The sequence below is a fragment of the Hydra vulgaris genome, chromosome 01 (assembly GCF_038396675.1).
Source record: "Hydra vulgaris chromosome 01, alternate assembly HydraT2T_AEP".
Lineage (NCBI taxonomy): Eukaryota > Metazoa > Cnidaria > Hydrozoa > Anthoathecata > Hydridae > Hydra > Hydra vulgaris.
The window spans coordinates 59900615-59927500 of NC_088920.1; the positions used below are offsets into that span (position 1 = coordinate 59900615).

Genomic DNA, 26886 nt, shown 5'->3' on the forward strand with positions numbered 1-26886 from the left:
GGTTACCTTTCTTTCAAAAAAAAGTATAAGGAAATCATTTTGTCTATTGATGATGCATTTTTGTATTTTTAAACATTGAATAATTTACTTTTTTATTTTTTATGCAATAATGCAACTGAACATAAATATAAATGCACTTAAAATCTTCTTGTGCTTTATACACTTGACAATGTAAGTATGCATTTGATTTTCATGAGATTTTTAAATTTACGAACTGTTCTCGATGAAGACTTGATGGTCTTCTGCAAGTGCCGGCTTTCTTTGTATGTATTAAATTAATTACTTGTATATTTTTTATTAACTTATAGTTTCTAGTAAAAGGATTTTAACGATTTAATTTATTTGTATAACAACTTTTATACTTTGTATAAATTTTAAATTCTTCATCAGCGGTTCCCTGTGACAAGACCTAATAGTCTTCTTTGAGTATCTTGCAAATTTTACCAGTTGGTCTGGTAAAATTTGCAAGAGATAGACTCAACAGAAGAAAAGTTACTTTGAAGACCACAAACATTAGTGAATGATAGATTTAGAGAACTTGGTGATGATGATGGTTTTTTGTGTTTTATAGTTTTTGATACTTAAGTCCTTTTTTATATTGGTTTAAGTACTTGACTCAAAGGTTAGATGGTACTCAGTACAATGTTTAATAGTCCAAGCAATTGCCTCAATACTATTAATAAACCCAAAGCCGTAACAAAGGGCTCCAAATGTGGCCTTGACAATGCACACCAAAAGTACAAACAGGGACACCATCCATGCGCAACATGGCACTGTTAACACTTTGATATACACCTTTTGATGAACTCTTTAGTAGCTCTCAGAGATACTAATACCTCTGGGAGGTACTAAAGTGTTCGAGAAACTTGACCACCAGCCAGAACCATAAAACTGAGTTTTAGAGATGACCTAGGAGATAATAGAATGAGTTTCCTAGTTATAAAAACAGACACAAGCAAAACCCATGCAATAAGTCAAGAAGAAACAGCTTTGAACAAAATCAAAAACATCACCGCAAACAATGTATTATAAATACATCTACACAAGCCTGATAGATGAAGAAGTAGTTAATCGAAAATAATAGATTTTTTGTATATAAAATTTTTATTTTAGATTTTATTGCACAAAAACTATGGTTTTTCAACATAATATAATAATATTTAATTTTATTAAAAATTATTATTTTTTATAATAATTTTTAATAAAATTTTTTCATGGTTTTTATAACTTTTGTTTTTAAATTTTTTATAAAACTTTTTATAATTTTAAAATTTTTTTTTAATTTTGCTTCTCTTGAGACCTAAATTATTATTTAGAGACCTCTTATTCTATTATTACTCTACCCCTAAAGACAACTTTTGTTTAAATTTTTTAAACCCAGTATAATTTTATTATATAGAACACATTTAGGGGGTAGGAGAAGACATTTTCAATAAAAGTTGTTATTATGACCACCCTAATACATGCTGACCATACAAATAATTTTTTTTTGACAACTTGACCACGGCAGTTTAGATGTTTTCACGATTTAAACATTCCATGAATGCGCTAAAAAAAAACACTAAGCTAACTTAAACTAGGAAAGAAACCAAAAAAAAAAAAAACTAAAGAAAAAAGAAAACAATTCCTTACAAAAAGAAAATTTATAAAAATTAAAATCAAACTCAAAAAACTCAAACGCAAAGAGAATATTAACTTTTGAGGTTTTTAATTGCGTTTAAAATAAATTACTTTAAAACTTATATTTTGAAACGTTTTATTAAAGTTACGCAAAACTCTGTTACAAATTACTTCTAATGATTATTTAATAAATAAACAAATTTTATTTAAAATATTAAAAAGAGTTATACAGAATATTTTTAAATTGTAAAAACATTTTTTTTCCCCTAAAAGTTGCAAACATATTCAAGTAACTTAAAAAAAAAATCTTTTAAAAGGGTTTTAGGAAGACATGAAAAAATAGTTTTAAATGCTTAAATTTAAAACTATTTATCATAAAAAAATACGTTTGCGTAAAAAAAATTTAAATTTAAAAATTTTGAAAATTATAAATATTTTAAACAATAATTATAACTTTGTTTCATTTTATTTAAAGCTTTCGCAAAAATTAAATTTTTTTAGATAAACAATTAAAATTTATTCTTCTAAAAACATCATAACAGCTGTGGTCAAGTTGTAAAGATCGCACATCATTCCTGGGGTATTAGGGGTAGTTGATTTGAGGAAATATTACAATATAAAATACCATACACTATATTTGGGGTAAATATTAAAAAAATAACCCCTAAAAGTCTAAGCTCAACAGGACCAATTGAACTTTACCCCATTTTATAAAAAAAAGTTTAAATCTCTAAAATTACAGGTCCAGGGGGAGGATGGGGGGAGGGGTTGTTTATTAGTATTAAGTTTTTGAAACTAGCACATTTGGTGTTTGCTTCTATATCAAGGAAAGGAGCTCTAGTAGCGCCATTAGCTTGTAAATACTATTTTGCATAAAAGCAAACAGTAAATTCATTTATTAGCCTGATTTCTGTCTTTAGGTTTATTACTTTGATTTAAAAAATAAATTTGGGTCAAAAGAAGCTCTATCTTAAGTAGTTCAGTGGATAGAAATCAAGCATGATGAACTGCTCCAGGTTTTCTTAGTTTTACTAAAGATGGAGAAAAGTAACTCATAACAAGTCCTGCAAGCTACTTTCTACCTTCTCTGATATCTTTACTTTGTTTTACATTTGCAATGTATTCTTGGCAAATACTTTTATGTTTAAACACTCTAGGGCAGGTTTTTCAAGAAAGTTTTCTCTTACTGCTTTCCAATTAAACTTTATCAATTCTGTTTAACTGTAATTAAAACCAGGATTTTCAAAAACAGTTTTTAATTTTTTAAAACTAACATTGGATTATCTGGTCCTGTGGAATGTTCATCTGAAACTGAATTTCACAATTCAAAAATGAACCATAATAACTCACATACATGATGCCTGCATGTAACAAGTAAAATATATTTGCCAATACTATTGCATACTCTGATTAAAAAAATTATTTATCCAGTGTTACTCGTAGTAGTATAAAAACATATTCCGCTTACTTTTGATTAAAGGTTGTACTCCTTAAGAAGGTCTATTACAACATTGCACTGGTCTTCACCGAAGGATGTTAGTAAAGGAGGTACTTCAAGAGCATGTGTCTCATCATCAATAATTACAAGAAAAGCCAGTCTATCATTTTTAATTGCTTTTCCATTGTTTAGCTCAGTTAATGTTTAGCCATCAAAATGTACTTTGCACAGATATGGGTAATCATTCATTACTTGTTGATAATCATCTTTTGCTATCATTGATATATTATGAATAGCATGTTTTTTCTAGATGCTGTTGATGACTGACTGCATTTGAAATCTGCAGAACGACCCCTGATTGAGTTAAAATTGCAACTGTCATTTTGTGCAAAACACTTGCAGAAATGTCACTGATTGGAGCCATAAGAGCTACATTACCAGAAAAAATATCTATGGTATTTAAGCAGTGATTTTTTGTTGAAAAGACTCTCTTTCAAACCAATCATCAGGATCAAAATAAAAATCACATGAGTCTACACTAGTATCTTTAATAATCTAAAAATTAGATGTACCCTCTAATTTTATATATGGTTGTTTCACTTGCAGCTTTCTCTTTCTGCTACTTTCTGTTGCATAAAAAACTAAAAAAATTTACTTTAAATAAATTTATTTGTATGAGAGATAGATATAAGAGTGAACATTTTTGTTGAGCTATTTTTATTATAAACCATAAGTGGCATGTAAATGTTAATTTTAATTGGCATGTCAATGGTGAGTATGTCGGTTAGTAAGCTTTGCAATTGCATTTTTTGATTTAAAAGAAATGAATACTTTCTTTCTGTACTTCTTATCTTCTGATCCCAGCATAAATCATCTTTCCCCTTCCTGATCATTCAAAAACTCTAAATCCTCAAGCTTCTCTGCATCTGATCCTTATTTTTTAAATGCATTCCTAGGATCATCCCAATGTTAGCCCAGAATATTTTATGCAAACTTTAAAACCTTTTTGCTGTGCAAAATATGCAAGGGATCCATTGTTTAAAATTTTTTATATACTAAATAATCAAAGTCTAATAAAAAATAAGATTTATTACTAGACTTTGATTATTTAGCATATAAAATCGAGTATTAATCCACGGTTCTTTTATCCTAGCTAAAAACCAGTTTTTTACATTTTATAGCACATCTTTTAAAGTGTTTTTGAGAAGGAAAAGCAAGAATAGTGGCTTTTTTTGATTTTCTTGGCATGAATTCCATTCAAAAATGAAAATATGCGCCGCAAGATCTTTATTCCTGTTGGAAGCTTACAACCTTTACAAAAAGAAGAAATAAAAAGTTAAACTACATTTTTTTGCTTTAGGGATTAATTATAAAACCTTTTATGGCTTCTTTGATAATGAACAGTTTTTTTTAATTTTAATATTCTTTCATTTCATTCTGTATCTTTTATTTCATCGCCTGTATTCTTACTACCTTCTTCCTTGTTATTCATATTTGTTAAATAATTTACAACTACAATAAAAGGAACTGCTCAATCGTTCTTTGGGTTACTATGGCCAGGTCTTGTCAGACTCCCAGTTTATAGTTTTAGATTCCCTGTTGCTAAATTTTCTAGTAGATCTACATTACTATTTAAAAAAATAGTGTATATTCTGGGCAATTAGGTATAAAAATTTATCAGTTACGTCAATATGGTAAGTCTATTATCAAATGTTATATTTTTTTCAATTCAAAATACAAAAACAAAAAAAAAAGAAAAAAAAATGAAAAAAAGATGTGTATTTTTACTCGAATATATAGGTAAAAATAAACATTGCAGGAAAAAAAAACTCAAGTGAAATTAGTTGTTTTTGAAGTAATTTTTAAATATCTGCCCTAAATTTAAAGTGTATGGTACATTAGATATGAAAATTTAGTCGAATTGACTACCCCTAATATATATATATATATATATATATATATATATATATATATATATATATATATATATATATATATATATATATATATATATATATATATATATATATATATATATATATATATATATATATATATGTATATTTATATATATATATATATACAGTGGGTGCAAAAAGTATCCGACACAAAGGAAAAACTTTGTTTAATTAAAGACCATTCAACAAAATAACATAAACAAACACTATTCTAATGTAATTTTACATGGGAAATACAAATATCATATCAAAGCAACAATATCATTAAATGTTGACTTGATAATTGCAATTTTGTAAAGGTTAAGGTTCAAAAAGTATCCAACACATTGTAAAAAATTTACTCAATACTTCGTCATGTGACCTTTAGCAGCCAAAACTGCTTCTAAACGATGGAATACTTGTTCACAAGATTAGCACAAATGCTAATAGGAACATTAGCCCACTTTGGTTAACTTCACGAGACATCTTTAATATATATATATATATATATATATATATATATATATATATATATATATATATATATATATATATATATATATATATAGCCCTAATCTATCACAGAAGACTGATCAGATTCATGACCAGTTTCATGTTCTAAGCAATCAAAAAAAGGATGACTTTTTATCAAGATGGGAGTAAACAACTTGGTTGGTAGGGAATAGTTAACTTTTTAGACTAAAAATGAGATATTAGAAGCTAATTAAGCAAAAACTAAAAGACCTTGCTAATAATAGAAAGATGTAATGATAGCCTACAATTAACTAGGAAGCTGCAAAACGAAACAAGAAGAGACTACTTCTGATGTGGCGAGGATCAAACATGGAACATCTTGTTTTAGTGTATTATTCAGAGAATATTCAGTATCATTTTAAATTCGATTTTTCTTTCAATTCAAATATAAATTTAAAAATCTAATGAGTATCTTAATGCCATTTTTCAGCAGGCAGGAAAACAAGATTCAGTCAAGTTTCAGGAAAACAAGACTCAGTCAAATATTTAGAGAGAATTAAAGAGAGTTCTGGAGAACATTTTTTGTAAGACTATGACAGAAACATTGTCTGGACCACATGCCTTAGGAAAGTTTAATTAAGATATGACTTTAGCAATAGAAGCTGGAGTGATTTGAATTTCTAACAATGGGGTAATCTATTTAATTGGAGTTGAAAAATTCCAAAAGTCTCTAGAGCCTAACTTCTGAGATAAGATATGAGATTTAGTGAACTGGAAATATTGGAGCTTAGCATCAGACAGCGCCTTTTTAAATTGATTTCTTGCAATAATAAATAGCTGTTTGTTCTCAAGAGAGTTATTCTTTTGAAAAAGATTTTAAAAAATGATTTCGATTAGATATAGCAGCTGCACAAGAAGATGAAAAGCATGGAGTAGAATGAGGCTTGACTTAAAACAGAAAGAGTAAAAACTTTCATTGAGACAGAAAAGACATCAGCTCAAGGACCGCCACAAAGAAAATCCCAGTCAGCTATAGGGTAGTAGTAAGTAGTGTGATGATAAAGTGAGTCAGAAGAAGTAGTACAAGATGAAAAATTTATAGATTGAATTATAGATAAAAGATATATATCATTGCATGGTCGGAACCTGCAAAGGAAGAAAATAGAGAAACTGAACACAAGTTAGGATCAGAGACAAGATACAAATAAAGGAGTGAAGATTATTGTTATCTGGAAAAGGAGTCACAAAGTTAAATATAGTAATTATAGTAACTAAATAAGAGATTTAGAAATGCAGATGTTATGGGTTTTAGTGCCAATAAGGTCAGTAGTGATAGAGCTGGACCATTCAGGGTGATGAGTATTAAAGTCACCAATAACAATAATATTTGCAGAGAAGTAAAGAGAAAGAGCATGATCAATCTGATCAGAAACTACATCCTAAAGAGTGCAGTCCTGAGAAAAAGGAGAATGATAAAAAACAAAGAGAAAGTTGATAGAGTGAAGAGGTGCTAAGTGAAAGTGCATAAAAGAATGGTCAAAGGATTCAAATCTGATTTCTTGAAAAATAGATGAACTGATGCGTAAGTATACCCCCAACCCAAGCATTTAACTATTGGAGGCTTAGTGAACCAAAGGATAGTACCCATCGACAATGAGATCTGAAAAAGGAACAGCTGAATTTAAATTAGTCTTACAAAGAGCAAGCAAGTCTGGTAAATTTGCAAATGGTAAGATTCAACTGATAGAAGATTAGTTGGAAGACCAAGAATATTTGTGAAAGATATGTTGAAACACTTAGGTGGTGGGGATGGTTTTTTATGTTCAATATTTAAACATAAAAATGAAACACATAATGAAGTAGTAGTTTGAAAAGTTAGTTTAGAATTAAAATATGGATTGAAAATATGTTAGGAATTTGTAGACTTTTCAATTGATTAATTTTTATATATGCTTTTTTATTTTTATCTTCAGCATTATACTGAGCGATGAATCCAAATACCTTTTTATAATATTTTAATAATATTAATTTTTTCATAATGCTTTCTCAACTTGTAAGTGAGAAAAGGTATTGTCAGAGCAACTGTCAACAATTTTTCTTACTGGATTCACTCTTATTTGAAAACAGTGTACTTCAACTCCAGTGAGTTGAATATACTGTTTTCTGTACCATAAACATGACACAAAAGTCTCTGAAAGCATTGCATTTAATCACAGCTGCAATTATCACATTTCCGCCGTAATACTATGTGATGGTTGACCATTAGTCTTCTATCAAACACCAGAAGGCAATTAAGCTAGAACATTTGGAGGTAATCAAGCATCTATTTACCATGGTTTTATCATTTAACATTATAGTTATATACTTCATAAAACTGTGTAAAACTGTGCCCCAGCAAATACAGCAAAAAAACAAAACAAAAACTGTGCCCCAGCAAATACAAAAAATAAAAAAAGAGGATTATTGAAGAAAATAATAAAAGTGATTATGTTCTTGGTTAAATGACTTAAGATGATTGGTTCATTAAAATGAGGTCATGCATAGTAACAGTATGGGTGCAATGGTGGATGCAACTAGTAATATCACTGCATTACAAGAGTATCAAAGTTAATTTGTCAACCCATTTCTAGATATTCATCCAGAAATGGATTAACTGATTCCCTATTGAAGACTACTAAATTGGCTGAGGTGCAGAAAAGTTTAGATACATCAAAGAAGAGGTTAGCAAGACTCGGTTGTTTCTGCATGTTGAAGTTGCAATCAGAGAAGCAACCCCATAGGTAGAAGTTGAATAACTTGCAACTACTTGGTCACTGAGAGAAATCATGCGATAAGACTTTCATATTTTTACACTAGCTTATTTTTACACTAGCTTACAGTTAAAAAACTTAAAAAAATTCTGTCTTATTATTCAAAATGGTGACCTACATTTTGAGATTAGCATCACAGAAGTTACAGGAGTGTGAAGAGAACATGAAAAAATCTACAAGATGGTCAAGTGTGTGCATCACTTCATTCCTCATGGAGTTGATATAAGCCTTATGTTGACAACTATATTGGATCTGATATGTCAACTATAAAAAAACCGGCATTACAATATTGCTCTAGTATGATCAAAAACCTGGTAAACTTTTTTTTCCATACTAGAACTGTTTTTTGCATTTGAAACATTCGATCCTTATGAGCAGTGAAGCTAATGTGAAGCTAATGTGAATAAGCAAATTTCTGTTACAAAGTTAATAAGCAGATTTCTATTACAAGTGTATTTTAATAAAACTTAGAATATTATTATACGGTAATGAAGATATCAAGTTAAGAATATATGAAGATATGAAGCTGCAAACTGTCAAGCTCTACAAAAGAAACTTGCTAAGGAGACATTTTCTAATTTTCAAACAACTAGTGAAATATCAGCTCTAGTGCTAAAATCCAGTTTACCATCTGAAGTGGATTGATATGATGCAGCTTGCTACTAACTATGCCCTAACTATCCCAATGACAACTGTCAAGTCAGATTGTCAACACTATAGTGTGAGAAAACTAAAAATTAAGCCTTTTTTAAAATTAAAAAAGGCTTTATCTAATGTAGATAAAAAGATGGATAAGAATAAGCAGATAGAGATAACTCAACATTATGTGAGGAAAATTTTGACTGATAAAACCAAAGATTTTAATTTTTTGCAACAATTAAATCTGCATTTTATTTCACTATTAAGTTAATCATATTGCAAATAAAAGCTTAAAAATAATCAATTGGTTATAAGTAAAAATCGCTCATATATTTTATAACAGTTTTTAATTTTTTTCCATTGAAGCACTTTATATCCCCTTATATAGCATAACTGATACAAAACACTGTCATAGTTTATCAAAGTTTTTATTTAATTGCTTTTAATCATACCTCTAATGGACACATTAACAACACAAAACCAAAAACAAGTGACGTAACAAAATATGCCCATATTACACAGAGTTTATACCTAATTGTCATGAAGATATCAAGTTGCAAACTGTCTGATTTATTTATTATAAACAGTCGGCAGCATATATGACACATGTTGGAATCGTTGCTCAATAAAAAAGCAACATCAAGTTGTAGAACACCAAGATCACATAGAACTTAATAAAAATTACATTTAATACACCATTTTTTAGACTTATTCAGGTGATCTTTAAACTACTTATAGCCTTTAAAACATTTTATATATTTATTACATTATGATAGTTGCCATAAGCAACATCTGAAGCACTAAAAACAAGTATAAAATTGAACATATTCAACTTTATACTTATAATTAGAGAATGTCAGTTATCAAACCCAAAGATGACTAACTAGATTTTCCTCTCTAAGCAATTATAAAGTTTTTCCTATTTTGGGAACCAATCCACAAACACTACAAACTTGATAAAAAATAACTAACAAAAAAAAAGAAGATGGAATACTTTGCCATCAATTATAATACACTCAAACATGTCTTTGACCTAAAAAAGGCATATGCTTGTTGTACTGAACACAATTAAAAAAAAAAAAAATTAAATTCTTTTTTAAAACTTGCTCATTTATTTTATGTATTGCAATATGGAACATGGTAACAGGTTTCATGTACTTCATGTAGAATAGCAAGTGAAAAAAAAAAAAAAATAAATAAAAAGGATTAATTGAAAATAACAAAGTGTTTTTTTTATCAGCCATTATCTGTTTATAAACTGTTTATTATTATACTGTTGTTAAGTTATTTTTATTATATTATATATTATTATTAAATTTGTTTTTTAGTATTATAGTATTTTATTCCTATTGTCACAATTTATCCTGTTTTATCAGTTGCAACTGTTGTAACTTTTGGTTAGATCTTTATTTTTGTAAATTTTACTTCTTAAATGGTTTTATTTTTACTTTATATTTTAAACATTCAAAAGGGCATCAACCCTCGGAAATAGGAAAAATGAGGTCGGCAATAATTTGCCGACCTCAATCTTTTAGAGGTAGGCATCAGGTCGGCAAAAAAAATTTGATTAAAGGTCTCACCATAAAACATAGAAACGAGGTCGGCAATTTTTTGCCGATCTCAAACACTTTTAGGTCGGCAGTTAGGTCGGTATTGCCAAATGCCGACCCTAATTCAGAGGGTTAGGGTATTAAGTGCAAGAATTGTAAGTTACATTTAAATATATAAATATTTAAGTATATATAAATATTTTATGTTTATATTATATATAAATATATAAATACTTTATGTTTATATTAAGAACTATAATTTGTTAATGTGAAAGTTTTAACAGAATGTTTCTACTTACTTTAAATTCAATAAAATCAAATTTCTTCAATTTCCAAAGGTTTTCTTTGTTTATTTTAGTCGTTAGAGTATAATTGCAAAATTTGATTGAAATTAGAATGAATAATAATTGCTAAATTTTGGATAAAGTGAAACATCAACTTTTTTTTAACTGAACCAGTTTCAAACTTGGTAGCTAGAGAAGACTCAGCTTGATTTACAATATACTTTTAAACTTCTATAGACAAAAAAGAGATTTGGACTAATTCACCATTAGATGAATTAGCCCAAATCATAAACCACATAATTCCATACAGAGAAGAATATGTTATTAATAATAGTTAAAAATGGAATTGGGAGTTTGAAAATGGCAAGCAAAAGAAAAAGAGCAAATAGCAAATGCTAATTTAGCTGTTGATTGTATATAACAATCATGAGAGGTCAGTTGTAAATGATAATCCAAGAAGATATAAAGTAGAAGGCCGAGTAAGAGTGTTATTAAATAATATAGAAATATCAACAGCACTACAACAATTATTAAAACTTTTAAAATAAATGGGTTTTGAGTTAAAGTTCATTAGCAAGTGCAAGCTCTACAGGTTTATATCTACATAAGCCTATTATATGAAGAAGGGGTGTAAAACTAGTTAACAGAAATTTTCTTTTTTTTTTGACCCCCTCTGCCACCATGGGAAATTTACTTTAGTGAAAAACAAAATAAAAAAACAAAAAATAAAAATAAAAAATACTAATGACCTTAAGATCTTGATTATAATCCTAAACCACACACACAAAAAAAGATTATTGTGAACTTAATTTATATCCTTTAACTCTATATTCGTAACTTAATTTAATCAATTTATACCCTTTTACATAAACCTGAAAGGTTTTAGATAAAAATAGGTGATATTTTTTTAAAAAGTGTTATTTACATTTCCAATTTTATTAAAAACTAATTTTAAACCTTATGGAAATAGTACAAATCAAGTTTAAACCAAAATAATATACTCATTTTTTTCTAAAATTCTTACTCAATGGTAATTATCAACATTAACTCTCTTTAAAGATCAAGTATATTAAATTTTATCATAATTTATAGGCATTGCCAATAAACTATGCATGTTTAAATCAAGAGTCTTTTCAATTTAAATACAAAAGTAAACATACCATATCAGCATTTTGACAGGCACGAATGTATTCTCCAGACAGTTGTAAACATTTTGTAATTACAAGACTTGTATAGATATTTTCAGGGATTTCAACTACAGTTGGACCTTTATATACTAAAAAAGTAATTTATTAATTATACTATTGCTTAATATTTAAATTATATTTGTATATTAAGCATTAGTGCTCATTATTTGCTATCTTAACAAGTTTACACAAGACATATATCATAAAAGAGAGATGATTTTGTGTAGATTTGCAATTATACTATTTGATCATAATCATATTAAATGACTTATTTGCCAATTTATCTACAAGTAGCAGATATAGTGGCAATATTTAAAAAAAATACTTTTTAACCTTCACTGTCAATTTTTAAAACGTGATAATTATTTTAACACATTCATTTAACTTTCATATTGATAAGATCTTTATTCAAAAATTTACTTGAATAAAAATGTGCCACAGTTCTTTTTCGTTGCTTTTACTATTTTATACTACTTTTTATTTTCTGCTTTAAAGTAGAAAGTAGTAATCACAAGGTGGTAGTGATTTAGTGGTAGAGCGCTTGCTTTGAGAAGTTTTGTGCTCAATCCCTACCAGGCCCCTGGTAATACTGCGCTCAACTTACTTCTCTGTGCAGCAGCCTCATTAGCCTAGGTTTGTGTTTCAGATTTAAAGAGTTAAAAAAGGGTTGTAACCACAACAAAGTTAAATGCACCAGATCCATTACACTCAAATTAGTCGAGTAAGGGTTTTATAATATCTAAACCTGTTATACCCAGACTTGACCCATCAAAAGCCCTATATAAATGTATATACACATATAATTATTGTACTATAATAATACCCATTATACTGAATTAGCCAACAGCATTATAAATGGCTTAAATAAGAATGGCGCACGAGTACATGCTGTAACTGACCACGCTTCCAATTTTTTTTCTTTACAATTTGACAATGGCTGTTTTCATGTTTTAACAGTTTAAATGCAATAGAAAAATTGTTACGTTATAAAGAAGTTTTAATCGTTAATCTTTTCTAAAATTTTCATTTTACGTAAAAGCTTTAAATAAAGTAAAAAATTAATTATAATGATTGTTTGAACTAAATGCATTTTGTGTAAATTAAAATAAAATGTTATATTTAAACTTTTTTTATAAAGGCATTTATTTTTTATGATAATTTAAAAGTTTCAAACTGTCCTTTTAGAAATATTTTTGAGGATTATTTTAATAAGTTACTTGAAATTATAAGTTAAATTAAATCTTTTTGTCAAAAGCGATTAAAATGATTGAATTACTTTATTTTTTTTTTAATTTTTACTATATTTTGTTTCTATATTTACAAAGAACCTTTTAAAACCTTTTTTTTTACTCCACTTACTAATCAGAGGATAAAATGATTAAAAATTATTATTTTAATAGTTACTTTATTAATTATTATTTATTAATAGATTACTATTTTAAAAAGACTATGATATTATTTTTAAACAATTTTTTAGTGCTTATATATTTTCTTTTTTGTGTGAAATTGTATTCTTTTATCTTGAGTTTCTTTTTTTTTTTAATATTATTTATATAAATTTTTTTCCTAGTTTAAATTTATCTTAGCGTTCTTTTTTTGCAGCACATTTCTGAAGTATTTAATCATCATAACATTCAGTCATAGTCAAGTTGTCAAAAAAAAAAAAAACTATTTGCATGGTCAGAATAGCATTCGATAATTATTCCTATCCAAGACTAAATGTTGCTTCGTCTTATATAAAAAATAATTGTATAAATAATTGTTAATTGCACACTTTATATTCATAAAAAGAGTAATCGCATATATTATATATTATAATTTACATTAAAACTTTGCCTTCTTTCTCCTGAGTACTGTCTATATCTATACTGTCTGTAACTCTATATATAAAAAATTCAAATAAAACAAACCTAGTTTTCGAGTGCTGGATAACAATTTTACTTGATACCTTGCTAAAAAATGAACAAAAAATATAAGTTTTTTAGAAATTAAATTTCTGTTGTATATAAATATATATCCTTATATAGTAGTTGAAGGAGGCTTTTTTATAACATTTAAGGGACATCAACAATTAAACGACATTTTAATGTTTTCTAAAAGTTAAAATAATTAAAATAATGCAAAACTACATAAAATCATTAAAAAAACCCCGAAATAATATTGAATAGAAAGCTTTTTTAACTAATCGCTTTTTGTTTATGTTTTTTGCATTAGAGGAGTATTTTTCTTTTACAATAAAAGATGCTTGGAGAGTTGCTACATCGACTATCTTATAGCCTGCTGATACAAGGAAGTGCTTCTACATTGACTATTTTATAACCTGTGGCTACAATGGAGTATTGCTACATTGACTATCTAATAGCCTGCTGCTATTAGATAGTCAAGGAGATGCCACTACATCAACTGCGGGTTTGGTTAAGGTAAACAATCTATCATTAAAAAAAAAAAATTCTTTTTAATGACAAAAATTTTTTTAAAACTTTATTCAAGTTTTTAAAAATGTTCTGGTCTGGCATTTGATTCAAAACTACAGTTTATGGAAGAAATTTTTTGACTACTATGCAGGACTATATATATATATATATATATATATATATATATATATATATATATATATATATATATATATATAACACACATATATATATATTTAGCTTCCTAATGATGGCGAAACAACTTGTTGAAGAAAATTTATATATATACACACATAAATATATATAGCTTCCTAATGATGGCAAAACAACTTGTTGAAGAAAATTTATATATATATATATATATATATATATAAATATATATATATATGTATATATATATATATATATATATAAACATATATATATATATATATATATATATATATATATATATATATATATATATATATATATATATATACCCTCTTGCATGGTCGTCTTAAAGTTTTTACCACAAAATGTCAGTTCTAGGTTTTTTTTTAAAAAAAAATTTTTTTTAAAGAGTGCACCAACCAAACCTTCAGTCAATGTAGCAGCACTCCGTTGCAAGTCAGAATATTTGTTAGTTGATGTAGCAGCACTCCATTGCGAGTCAGGCTATAAGATAGTCGATGTAGCAACACTCCGTTGCGAGTGAGGCTATAAGATAGTCAATGTAGCTTTTTGTTATAATCTAACCTTAATTTCGTCACTAGCGATTTGTTATAATCTAACCTTAATTTTGTCAGTCTAAATACCTTAGATAAGCAAAGAGATGTTTTTTACTACAAATGTATATCTAAGCCCTTTAATTTAGGTATGAAAATATATATAAATATATATATACATAAATATATATATATATATATATATATATATATATATATATATATATATATATATATATATGTATATATATATATATATATATATGTATATATATATATGTATATATATATATATATATATATATATATATATATATATATACATACATATATATATATATATATATTTATATATATATATATATATATATATATATACATACATATATATATATATATATATATATATATATATATATATATATATATATATATATATATATATATATATATATATATATATGTAAAATTGAAGAAAATCACTTATCAAACTTTTTCATTTAACATTATGTTTCATTAATAAAGACTCATCAGGATTGAATGATCAAACTTTTAAAACTTTAATTTATTCCAAAAATTTAATTACAGGAAGTCATAAATGTCTTAATTACTGTAAATTTTCAAACATTTGTAGGATATGCTGACACTATTATAAAAAGTATATGTATATATATATATATTTTAATGACTGTTTACAACAAACCATTTTATTTAAAATATCAAAGAATATTGTATGAAATTTCATTTATACAAATATGTATTTTTTTATAAATTTTTTCAAACTTTTGCTATGATTAATTTTATAAACATTTCTAGAAGCAAAAAACTTAAGCTCGAAAACAAATGTTAGATAACATGACTTGAATTTAAAAGTGTAATTAAAAGTACTACTTTCTATAAGTATAATTTTGTTTTTTTCATCTTCACTTCCAACAAGGCTGCAGGCAACCACTATTCAAGTTATTGAACTTACTGAAAGAGAAAAAATAAAGTTTTTAAAGCAAGATAACGATGAACAGACAACTTAAAAGATTGCAAATAAAATGAATAAAGAAAACAAGATGAAGGAAGCAATTTCCAAAGAACTGAAGTTCGAAAAAAAAAAAGAGATGAAAAAGAACTTTTTGAGCACTAAGAAGCTTTCACAGTAAAAGAATGAGAGTTGATTGAATGATAAATAACACGAGAATGGATTTTAGTAGATGGCACTTTTTAAGAGATGCTAGCTCTTTAGAACAGCCTCTATTTTTAGAAAAGAGAAAATAAATCAATATTACAGTTATGTGTCAATAGTTTAAAGTTGGCTGCAATCTGTTTGGATGCTATCATTAACAAACAATGCCACTATAGATGTGAGAATTTCTGGGAAATTATTAATGTAAATTAAAAAAACTATAGGGCCGAAGATAAAACTTTGAGGAACCCCTGAAGTTACAGGAAATGATAAAGAGTGGTTTCATTGAGAATAACTTTTATACTATGATTGGTAAGAAGGATTCAATAATCTTAAAAATGTTAACTGGTACACAGTGAGAAGAGAGCTTATGGAAAAAAACTAGCATGCCAAACTTTATCAAAGGTTTTAGATATGTCAAGAGCAATAACCTTTCTACATCTATCTAATGCACAATAAAACCTATCAATTATAACCATTAACAAATCAGCAGTATAACAAATTTGAGAAAATTGAAAATCTATATTGATGATTAGAAAGTAAGTTATTTGATTCAAGATGAGAAATTGTGTTTGTTAATTAAAGACTCAAAGTCCATGCTTATGATAGGAAGCAGTAGTGAGATTGCTCTTCGATATCCAAACAAAATGTTAAAATTAGGAGTAAATTTTCTCATTTTGAAAAATTTTGTTTGCGCAATTCAAGTTATACATGCGTATATTTGCATATATATTTATATTATGTTCAAAGTTTAATAAGATAAACATGTGGTAATATTTATATATAAATTTTGAAAAAAGGATAACTGCAGGATTTACAGCAGGCTAAAAAATAAGACTCTGATAAGCACTTGTTAAATAGTTATGAAAGTATAGACAAAAGCTCTGTAGAATACTTCTGCAAGATTATAACAGGTATTTTGTCAGGACCACAAGCTGTAGAAGAGTCTAAGCAAGAAATCAGGTAAGATACAGAAGCTGAAGTGATACAAATATCAAGCAATGGAAAAATTTGTTTGCTGGCTATATCAGGTAGGTAAGTCTTTGGAGCCTAATTTATAGACCTAAGAACAACAGGCTTTGATGTTAGACTAATTCTTTTTACGATGGTTTCTAGCGATAGTAAACGAACCTTTATTTTCTGGAGAATAGTTTTGGCAATAGATATGGAAGTAATGGTTACAATTGGAAATTGCAGCACCACAATGAGAGGAAAACCATGGAAAAGAGTGAGGTTTGACTTGGAATCATTGAGAAGGCAAAAAAGATTCAATGCCAGCTTGAATCCAAAAAGCTATGTAAGAAGCACATTTGTCAGCAGGAAGATTAAAGATTTCTACCTAAGAGCCATCATAAAAAAGATCATGGAAAGTGTCCCAGTTGTAAAAGGTACAATTATAGGGGGATCCGGATGATAAAGAAGAATGAGATAATAGTTTTAGAGAGATCAAACCATGTTCACTTGTTCTGAAGCATCTAAGGGTAAATGTGGAGAAACTGAGCACTGAATAGGAAATAAGACATAAGTTGAGTAGAGAAAGAAAAGGATTAGGATTGTCAGGAAAGCAAGCTGGAAAGTTGACTATTAGTGTTAGAGATTGAAGGCAAAAGTCTTAACATCCGCAGAGTCACCGACACTAGAACCACACCATTCAGTGGGATGAGCATTAAAGTCATCAACAACAATGATATTGGCTGAAAGATAAAGAGATAGGGCTTGGTAGATTTGATTAAAAATAACATCAAAAAGTGCCGTCTTGAGATAAAAGAGATTTTTTTTTTTAAACATCTTTGCTTCCAACTAGGCTGCAAGCAATGATTAATTAGAGTTGGAAGTTATGGAAAAGAAAAAATGAAGATTTTAGAGCGAAATAACGATTGACAGACAACTTAAAGGATTGCAAATTATATGAATCAGGAAAGCAAGGTAAAGGAAGCGAATTCCAAAGGACTGATGTTAGAGGAAAAAAACTAGACGAATAAAAGTTTTTGGAGCACTTAGGAGTAGTCACAGAAAAAGGATGACACTTAATTGAATGACGGGTAACACAAGAATAAATTTTAGTAGATGGCACAAGAGACGCTAGCTCTTTAGAGCAGTGCCAATTATAGTATTTGTAGAAAAGAGAAAGAGAAGCAACATTACGATGATGTAATAATGGTCGGAGTTTGGCTGCAAGAGTAGGCCCAACTATGTTTACAATGCATTTTTGCACTTTGTCTAAAAGAGAAAGCGCATCATTAAAAGTTCAGCCCCAGATATGGCAACAGTATTCCATACAAGACCGAATTTGAGATTTATAGAGATAAAGAATAGAATCCCGAGTTAGAGAGTGTTGAGCTCGATAAAGAGATGCAACCTTAGCAGATGCTAACTTTTCAACGGACTTGATATATGGTTTCTAAAAAAGATTGGAAGTAAGAGATAATCCTAAAAGAAAAAGGGTAGATGACTCATCGAGTACATAACTATTCATAAATATAGGAAGATCTAAATTATTGCGATAATGATTGACTGAACAAAAATTGGTTTTATCTGAAATAAAGTTCACCAGCCACTGTGAGTCCCATGCTGTAACAGAAGTGAGATCCTTTCAAATGCCTTTTTCAAGCTCAAATGCCCCCTCCAAGCAATCAGAGAGTATTGACTTCTTATCATGACAAGAATAAATGGTAGTATCATCAGCGAACAATGCCACCTTAGATGTCAAAATATCTGGAAGATCGTTAAAGTAAATTAAAAAGAGTATAGTGCCAAGGATTGAACTTTGAGCAACCCCTGAAAATACAGAATAAGAAAAAGAGTGCTGTCCATTGAGGACAACTTTTCCACTATGATTGGTAAGAAAGGATTCAATAATCTTAAAGATGTTACCAGATACATCGTAAGAAAAAAGCTAATGGAGAAGACCTGCTAAAGGTCTTCAAAAGCTTTAGAAATGTCAAGAGCGATGGCCTTAACCTCTCCACCTTTATCTAATGCACGATAAAACTTATCGGTTATTACTGTTAGCAAACCAGCTGTAGAATGAAAAGATCAAAATCCATATTGATGATCAGAAATTAAATTATTAGTTTACTTTTTCAAGAAAAGAGATTAAGTGTTTGTTAACCAAAGATTCAAAAACCTTGCTTATGATAGGAAGAAGACTAATGGGATGGTAATTAAACAAACCAGATCGCTCTCCAGAATTTTTGAAAATAGGGATAACAGATGCTGCTTTCCAGCAGGCTGAAAAATAAGACTCTGAAAAGCACTTGCTGAATAGTTTTAAAAGTATAGACGAAAGCTCCGGAGAACACTTCTGCAAGACTATAACAGGTATGTTGTCCGCGCCACAAACTGTAGAAGAGTCTAAGCAGGAAATCACTTTAGATACTGAAGCTGGAGTAATACGAATGTCAAGCAATGGATCAACTTGTTTGACAGCTATATGAGGTTGAACGCAACTAGTGGAATCAGGAGATGATATTGATGTAATGTTCTTAGCAAACAATTCAGCTTTGTCTTAAGGTGAGGTGAAAAAGTCTGAGCCATACAAGAGAGGTGGAATAACAGATTTGCTTTATTATTGACACAATTAAAGTTTCTCCAGAAGTCACGAGAGCCTAAATTTTGTGATGAAATACGAGATTTCATGACCTGAGAATAGCGGGCTTTGGCATTAGACAAAACTTTTTTGAAATGGTTTTTAGCAGTAATAAGCAGACGTCTGTTTTCTGGAGAATTGTTTTGCTGATAGATATGGAAGTATTGGTTTCGATTGGCAATTGCAGCAGCACAATGTGAGGAAAACCATGGAAAAGAGTGAGGCTTGACCTGTAATTGTCGAGAGGGAATAAAAAATTTCATGCCAACCTGAATCCATGAAGCTATGTAAGAAGCACATTTGTCAACAGGAAGATGAAAGATTTCTACCCAAGGGCTATCACGAAGATTATCACGGAAAGAGTCAAAGTCAGCTTTAAGGTAGTTGTAAGAGGTACGATGATAGGGAGATTCAGATGATAAAGAAGAATGAGATAATAGTTTTAGAGAGGTCAAACTGTGCCCAGAACCACTTAAGGGTAAATGTGGAGAAACTGAGCACTGACTAGGATCAGAAACAAGACATGAGTTGAGTAGAGAATGTAATGATTTGGGTTGTCTGGAAAGCGAGTTGGAAAGTTGACTATTTGAGTTAGGGATTGAGCAAAGCAAAAGTTGTGAGTTTTAATGCCTGTAGAGTCACTGACACTAGTGCCAAGCCATTCAGTGTGATGAGCATTAAAGTCACTGACAATAACAATACTAGCTGATGAATAAAGAGAGAAGGCTTGGTCGATATGATCAGAAATAATACCAAAAAGAGTGCAGTCTTGAGATGAAGGAGAGCGATATAGAACAAAGAGAAAGATGATAAAGTGAAGTGGTGCTAAACGAAAGTACATAAAAGAATAGTCTGTGATTCAAACCTAGTTTCCCGACAAATGGGTGAATTGTTATGAATGTAAATCCCAAGACTAAGTATGTTGCTTTTGGAGTCTTTACAAATTAAAGCAAGATAACGATTAACACTATGATCGCAAGATAAGATAGCTGAACTCAAATTAGTCTCACTAAGAGCAAGTAGGTCTTGTGAACTTTTCAAGAGATAAGACTCAACAGAAGAAAAGTTACATCGAAGACCACAAATATTTGTAAATGATAGGTTTAGAGAACTTGGTGATGGTGATGGTTTTTTGTGTTTTAAAGTTTTTGGTACTTTATGCATTTTTAAATTTGTTAAAGAACTTGACTCAAAGTATAGACAGTACTCAGTACACTGTTTAATAGCCCAAGTATTATTATTAAACCTTAAGCCGTAACAAAGGGCTCCAAATGTGGCCTTGACAATGCACACCATCTATGCGCAACATAGCACTGTTAATACTTTGATATTTTTCAGTTTTTGATGTAATCAGCCTCTCTGAGAGCTAACATGGAGTTTGGGAAATCTGACTACCAGCTTACCTCAGAACCATAAAAGTCAGTTTTAGAGCTGTACCCTCATTAGGAGATAGAATGAGTTGCCTAGAATAAAACTCAATCTCAGATTGATATTATTAGAAAAAAAAAAGAGAAAAGAATGTTATTATTTTTGGTTTAGAAGAATCAAATAAAACCGATGGCATAGATATAAAAAAGATGACAAAAGTAAAGTTTTAGATTTATTGGATCAAGTATGGATAGATAGACATCATTTGATTCGTGTGTTTAGATTAAAATCTAAAAAGGGTATTGCTCCAGTAATTGTCGAGTTAAGAAATAAAGAAACAAGAAATGACTTTTTAAAAAAATCATACCGTAAGTTTAAGGATATTTATGTAAATCCTGATTTAACTGATGCCCAGAGAAATTTGGATAAACAACTCAGAGATAAATGTAGAGAATTAAATAAACCACTGAATCTGAACGTCGATTGGGATAAAGTAAAAACCCACTTGTTTATTTCTAATCACATAATTAGAAATAAACAAGTGGTGTTAATAAACAAATATCCAGATCTAAGGCTCAAGTTATAATTGTCTGCGAGACTTGGTGGTCAGTAACGTCTTCTAATAATATTTCAGGTTATAATCTGATTAAAAAGGATCGTCAATTTAGTCGTGGTGGTGGAAAATGTATTTATATACAAGAGAATATTAAATCTTATGAAATAAATGAACAATCTCTAATAAATGAAAATATTGAGCAAGTATGGTGTTTGATTGAACTTGGCGAAGAGAAAATTTTATGTGATTGTATTTACCGGACAGTTCTTAATAATAATGAAAAGTGTGTTGACATGATAAAATCATTAAAGCAGGCATATGTACTCAAACAAAATAACAAATGCTCTGGTATTTTCATATGTGGTGATTTTAACTATGCAAACATCAAGTGGAACAACAAAAACTTTGGTAAAATTATAAATGAGAGTGACACAACAGCAAGTGTGTTTATTAAATTGTTACATGACTGTTATCTGCACCAAAATGTTATCCGTCCTAGTTTTCAATTAAAGTTTGGTATAGATACTAACATTTTAGACCTTATTTTAACTTATAATAGTAACAGAGTTTATATTCTGGAGCATTTTCCACTGTTAGGTGGCATCAATCATAGTCATCATATTTTGAAATTTAGATTTGGATATGAAAATAGGTCTAATTAATAATATCACAACAAACCATAGGGAAGAAAAAATTTTTATGGAAAAAGGGAAACTATAAAGCGTTAAATTTGTATTTTAATAACATAAACTGGGTACAAGAATTTGAAGGGCTTGGTGTTAATGAATGTTATGAAAAATGGCTTAGAAAATATAAAATAGGGTGTGAAATATATATTCCAACAATGAATTCAAATAAAAACTCTTTTCAACACAAAAACAACTCACTGTGGCTGACAAGTGAACTTAAAAGTATTTTTAGACAAAAACAAAAAAGTTGGTTTAGAAACAGAAATTCAAGTTTTAAAAGTCAATAAGTATAAAAAATTAAATAAAGATATAAAAAAACTTGTCAAAAAAAGTATTCACAATTTTGAAAGAAACTTGGCACTTAATTCAAAAAACAATCCTAAAAGTGTCTACACATATATAAATAACATATATAAATAACAAAACGCATATATAGATAACAAAACAAGATTTAAAGACTATCAAAGCAAGAAAGCTACATGATGGTATTATAACTACTGATAATCAAGAGATAGTAAACACTCTTAATGAATTTTTTGCATCTGTTTTTATACAAGTTGATTCATCAGAAGAAGTTTTAGGCAACAATCTTTCAAAAAAATGTCCTGATCCATATTTTAGTATTCCTATTATTCAGAAACATTTAAGTAACTTAAACATGTACAAATCAGTAGGTCCTGATAATGTTCACCCAAAAGTTTTAAGGGAATGTTTAGAATCTTTGTCAAGTTGTTTAGCATTAATATTTAATAAACCTTTTAGTACATGAACTATTCCAAAGTTATGGTCATGTGCAAACGTTGTTCCATTATTCAAAAAGGGTAATAAACTTGATCCAACAAATTAAAGACCAGTTTCATTAACATCAATTGTTGGTAAAATAATGGAGCGAATTATTAGAGATAGTATTATTAGATAGAATTATTAGAGGTGTTTCTCATTGAAAACAATTTAATTTATAAATTAAATTGTTTTCAATGAAAATTATATGCAGACTAAACCAAAGTTATTTCAATCAATCATTGTTATAATGATAATAAATTATTACAAGAGGACATTAACATGTTAGTAAAATGGCCTGAAGATTGGTTAATTATATTTAATGAATCAAAATGTAAAGTCATGTATATTGGTAAAAAGAATCCTAGATATGAATATAAATTGAACAACTTTGTTTTAACAGAAACAACAATAGAAAAAGATCTTGGGATTTTCATTTCAAATAATCTAGAGTGGAAATATCATATTAATTCAGCTATAGCCAAAGCAAACAGAAAATTAGGCATGATCAAAAACTCTTTTGAGTATTTAGATGAATTTTCATTAAAGTTACTATACAAATCGTTATTATGTCCTCATTTAAAATACGGAGCAGCAGTTCGGAGTCCATTTTGGAAGAAGGACATTGACAATCTTAAACTAGTGCAACACAGGGCTACAAGAATCAAATCTTTAAGGGGGAAATCATATGAAGAAAGATTAAAGATACTTGAACTGCCAACTTTGCATGAGAGAAGAAGAAGAGGTGATCTGGTTCAAATGTATAAGATCTCAAAAGGAAAAGATGTTGTTAATTTTCACCACCCTCCATTAAATTTTGAGCTGGAACAATCAAGTAGAAGTAACAATTGTAAAATACGCACACAATTAACCAATTCAAGAATTCGTCACCATTTCTTCACAAACGATTGGAATTCTCTTCCTCAATGGATAATAGATAAAGATAACTTAAACCTTTTTAAAAACAGCATTAATAAATATTTTGGTTTCTGAAAACTATATTTCTAATCGGCTGTCATAGTCTTGATTCTATGTAATTAAGACTCAACACACCTTAAGTGTGTACATCATCTTTTTTATTCTATATATAATACTATATAATATATATATATTATATATATATATATATATATATATATATATATATATATATATATATATATATATACATATATATATATATATATATATATATATATATATATATATATATATATATATATATATATATATATATATATATAGAATAGAAAAGATGCTATATATGTATTCAGAGTGAAAGATGATAGAAAAGAAAATAGAAAAGATGATATATATATATTCAGTGGCGATGTCAGAGATGAGCGTTCTGACATCACACTGAATATATATATATATCTATATCTTATATAGATATATATATATCTTTTATATATGTGTATATATATATAAATATATATCTATATCTTTTGTATATGTGTATATATATATATATATATATATATATATATATATATATATATATATATATATATATACATATATACACACACACACACACACACACACACACACTAAGACTTTCCAAGTTTAGTAGAAATTTTCAATCATTCTTCTGATTTTACAATGGTTTGGATATTTAATTATATTACCACGAGGAATTTTTGTAATCGACGATATTTCCAAAGCCAATTGCAGTGAGTGCCACGCCTAAGTTCAATGTTTTTTTGAAATTTGAAATTGTTGTATAAATTGCAAAAACCTGACTAAAAACATAATACATTTGTTATTTCATTTTTGTATCTTTTTTCCAAACTCATGATACTTTTTTATTTTCTGTTCAAAAAAGATAACTAAATTTTGCCAAACTATTTGCAAGAATGATAAATTATCCAAGTTTTTCGATGTATATATACAAACCGCTTCGATGACTACTGAGCAGTCAATCTTATTTCATAAAAATTTCTGAAATATTTATTGTTGAAAACAACCCTGAGTAAAAGCAATTTTGTATGATAAAATTAGTCGATTACTGGAAGGTTTCTAAAGAAGTTTATTAATTTTTGATTCATTTGTTTACAAGTTTATGAATTAATAATTTATTAGTTTGTTAATTCTTGTTGCAATATTTTTCATTTTAATCAGTATCTAAACTCAGCTAACAAAATTATTAGCAAAGTATTTTCTAGCAAAGTAAATCAAAACAAATTTTTACACTAGATAAGACTTATTTTTGTTTAAACACAACTCATTTTAATTCAAAGTGATCCAATCAAAACTTAAATTGCATCAATTTTTACATAAAGTTGCATAATTTTACACGCCTCAAAGATTTCTAGTTTTTAAATTTTTTAATATCTTTAAAATGTTAAAAATTAAAGTAGAAGGTCAACCACAAAAAAAAATTGAAGTAAAGGTCAATCACAAAAACTGAATTGTTTATTGAACTTCTTTAAAAAAACTAAGAATAATTGGCTAAATAAAAAATATAGAATTTTGGACAACCCCTCCCCCCCCCTAATATATATTTATATATATACAGTGATGGCACAAAGTCATGACCACACGCATATTTTGATCTCTCTAATAGTGTACTTAGGCAATACTTTTTTTTTTTTTTTTTTTAAAATTAAGGTTTTACAATAAATTGTGTAGGCATAAACTGCCTGTCAACCTAATTATATAATACTTGACAATTACAGAGTTTGTATAACTAATAGAAAATAAAATGTGGATTAGTCGTAGAGAAGCCATTCATTTTTTAGATGATTGTCTAGAAGAAGCTTAAATGTTTTTAGAGATAACGCTGATACAAACGTTTAAGCTTCTTCTAGACAATCATCTAAAAAATGAATGGCTTCTCTACGACTAATCCACATTTTATTTTCTATTAGTTATACGAACTCTGTAATTGTCAAGTATTATTTAATTAGGTTGACAGGCAGTTTATGCCTACACAGATTATTGTAAAACCTTAATTTAACTAAAAAAACAATCTTTGCCATTAAATTTACGTTATAACTAATTTTGTAGCAACTTTTATTCGGAAATCTTACTAAATATCTATTTACCGATGTGGCGCGTTATTAGCAATATCATTATTTTTGTTATTATAATTACTGTAATTTTGTTAATTACTGTTCTGTGTTGATTTGATCAGAAATTGTTGATATCAGTTTGGTAAGTTTAAGATTTTTCTAGCATTGTTTTAGTAGATATTTACTTGAAATTAATGTATTATCACTCGACTACATATTGTACCGAAACGTGGAGCTAATATTGAGAATAAATTAATTAGATTTAATTATTAATAGCAGTGCTAATTAGGATTTAATTAATCTTAATTAGCTATTTTTAATAATTTTTCAGAACTTTTGAGTTTTATTGTGTTTCTAAACATTTGTTGTTGTTAAATAATGGTTGAAATCATGTTTTCTTTCATTAAACAATCATTTTATTATTTTTGTATTATAATTTTGCAGAACATTGTGTATGCTATGTATCAGAAGCTGTCAACTGAGCAACGACTGAAGATCATTGTTATGATTAAACAAGGCATTTCTTACAGAGATATTGCTGAGCAAATAAAAACTGGACTGTCAACTGTTACCAGAACAGCCAGAAAAGAGCAAGACACCGGTACAGTTGCAGACTTAGAGCGTGTTGGACGGCCTCGTAAAACTATCGCAAA

At 28.2% G+C, this 26886-nt stretch overlaps 1 protein-coding gene across 2 annotated transcripts in view; it reads right to left on the reverse strand.

The window, feature by feature from the left end:
• Window positions 1-26886, reverse strand: part of LOC136075485 (uncharacterized) — a 190598-nt gene that overhangs the window by 36481 nt on the left and 127231 nt on the right. For both annotated transcript variants that reach the window (XM_065788837.1, XM_065788838.1), the window contains exons 8-9: window positions 13850-13891; window positions 11913-12028 (exon numbers count right to left, since the gene is read on the reverse strand). In XM_065788837.1, coding sequence (XP_065644909.1) covers window positions 11913-12028; window positions 13850-13891 — 158 coding nt within the window. The remainder of the gene's footprint in view (window positions 1-11912; window positions 12029-13849; window positions 13892-26886) is intronic.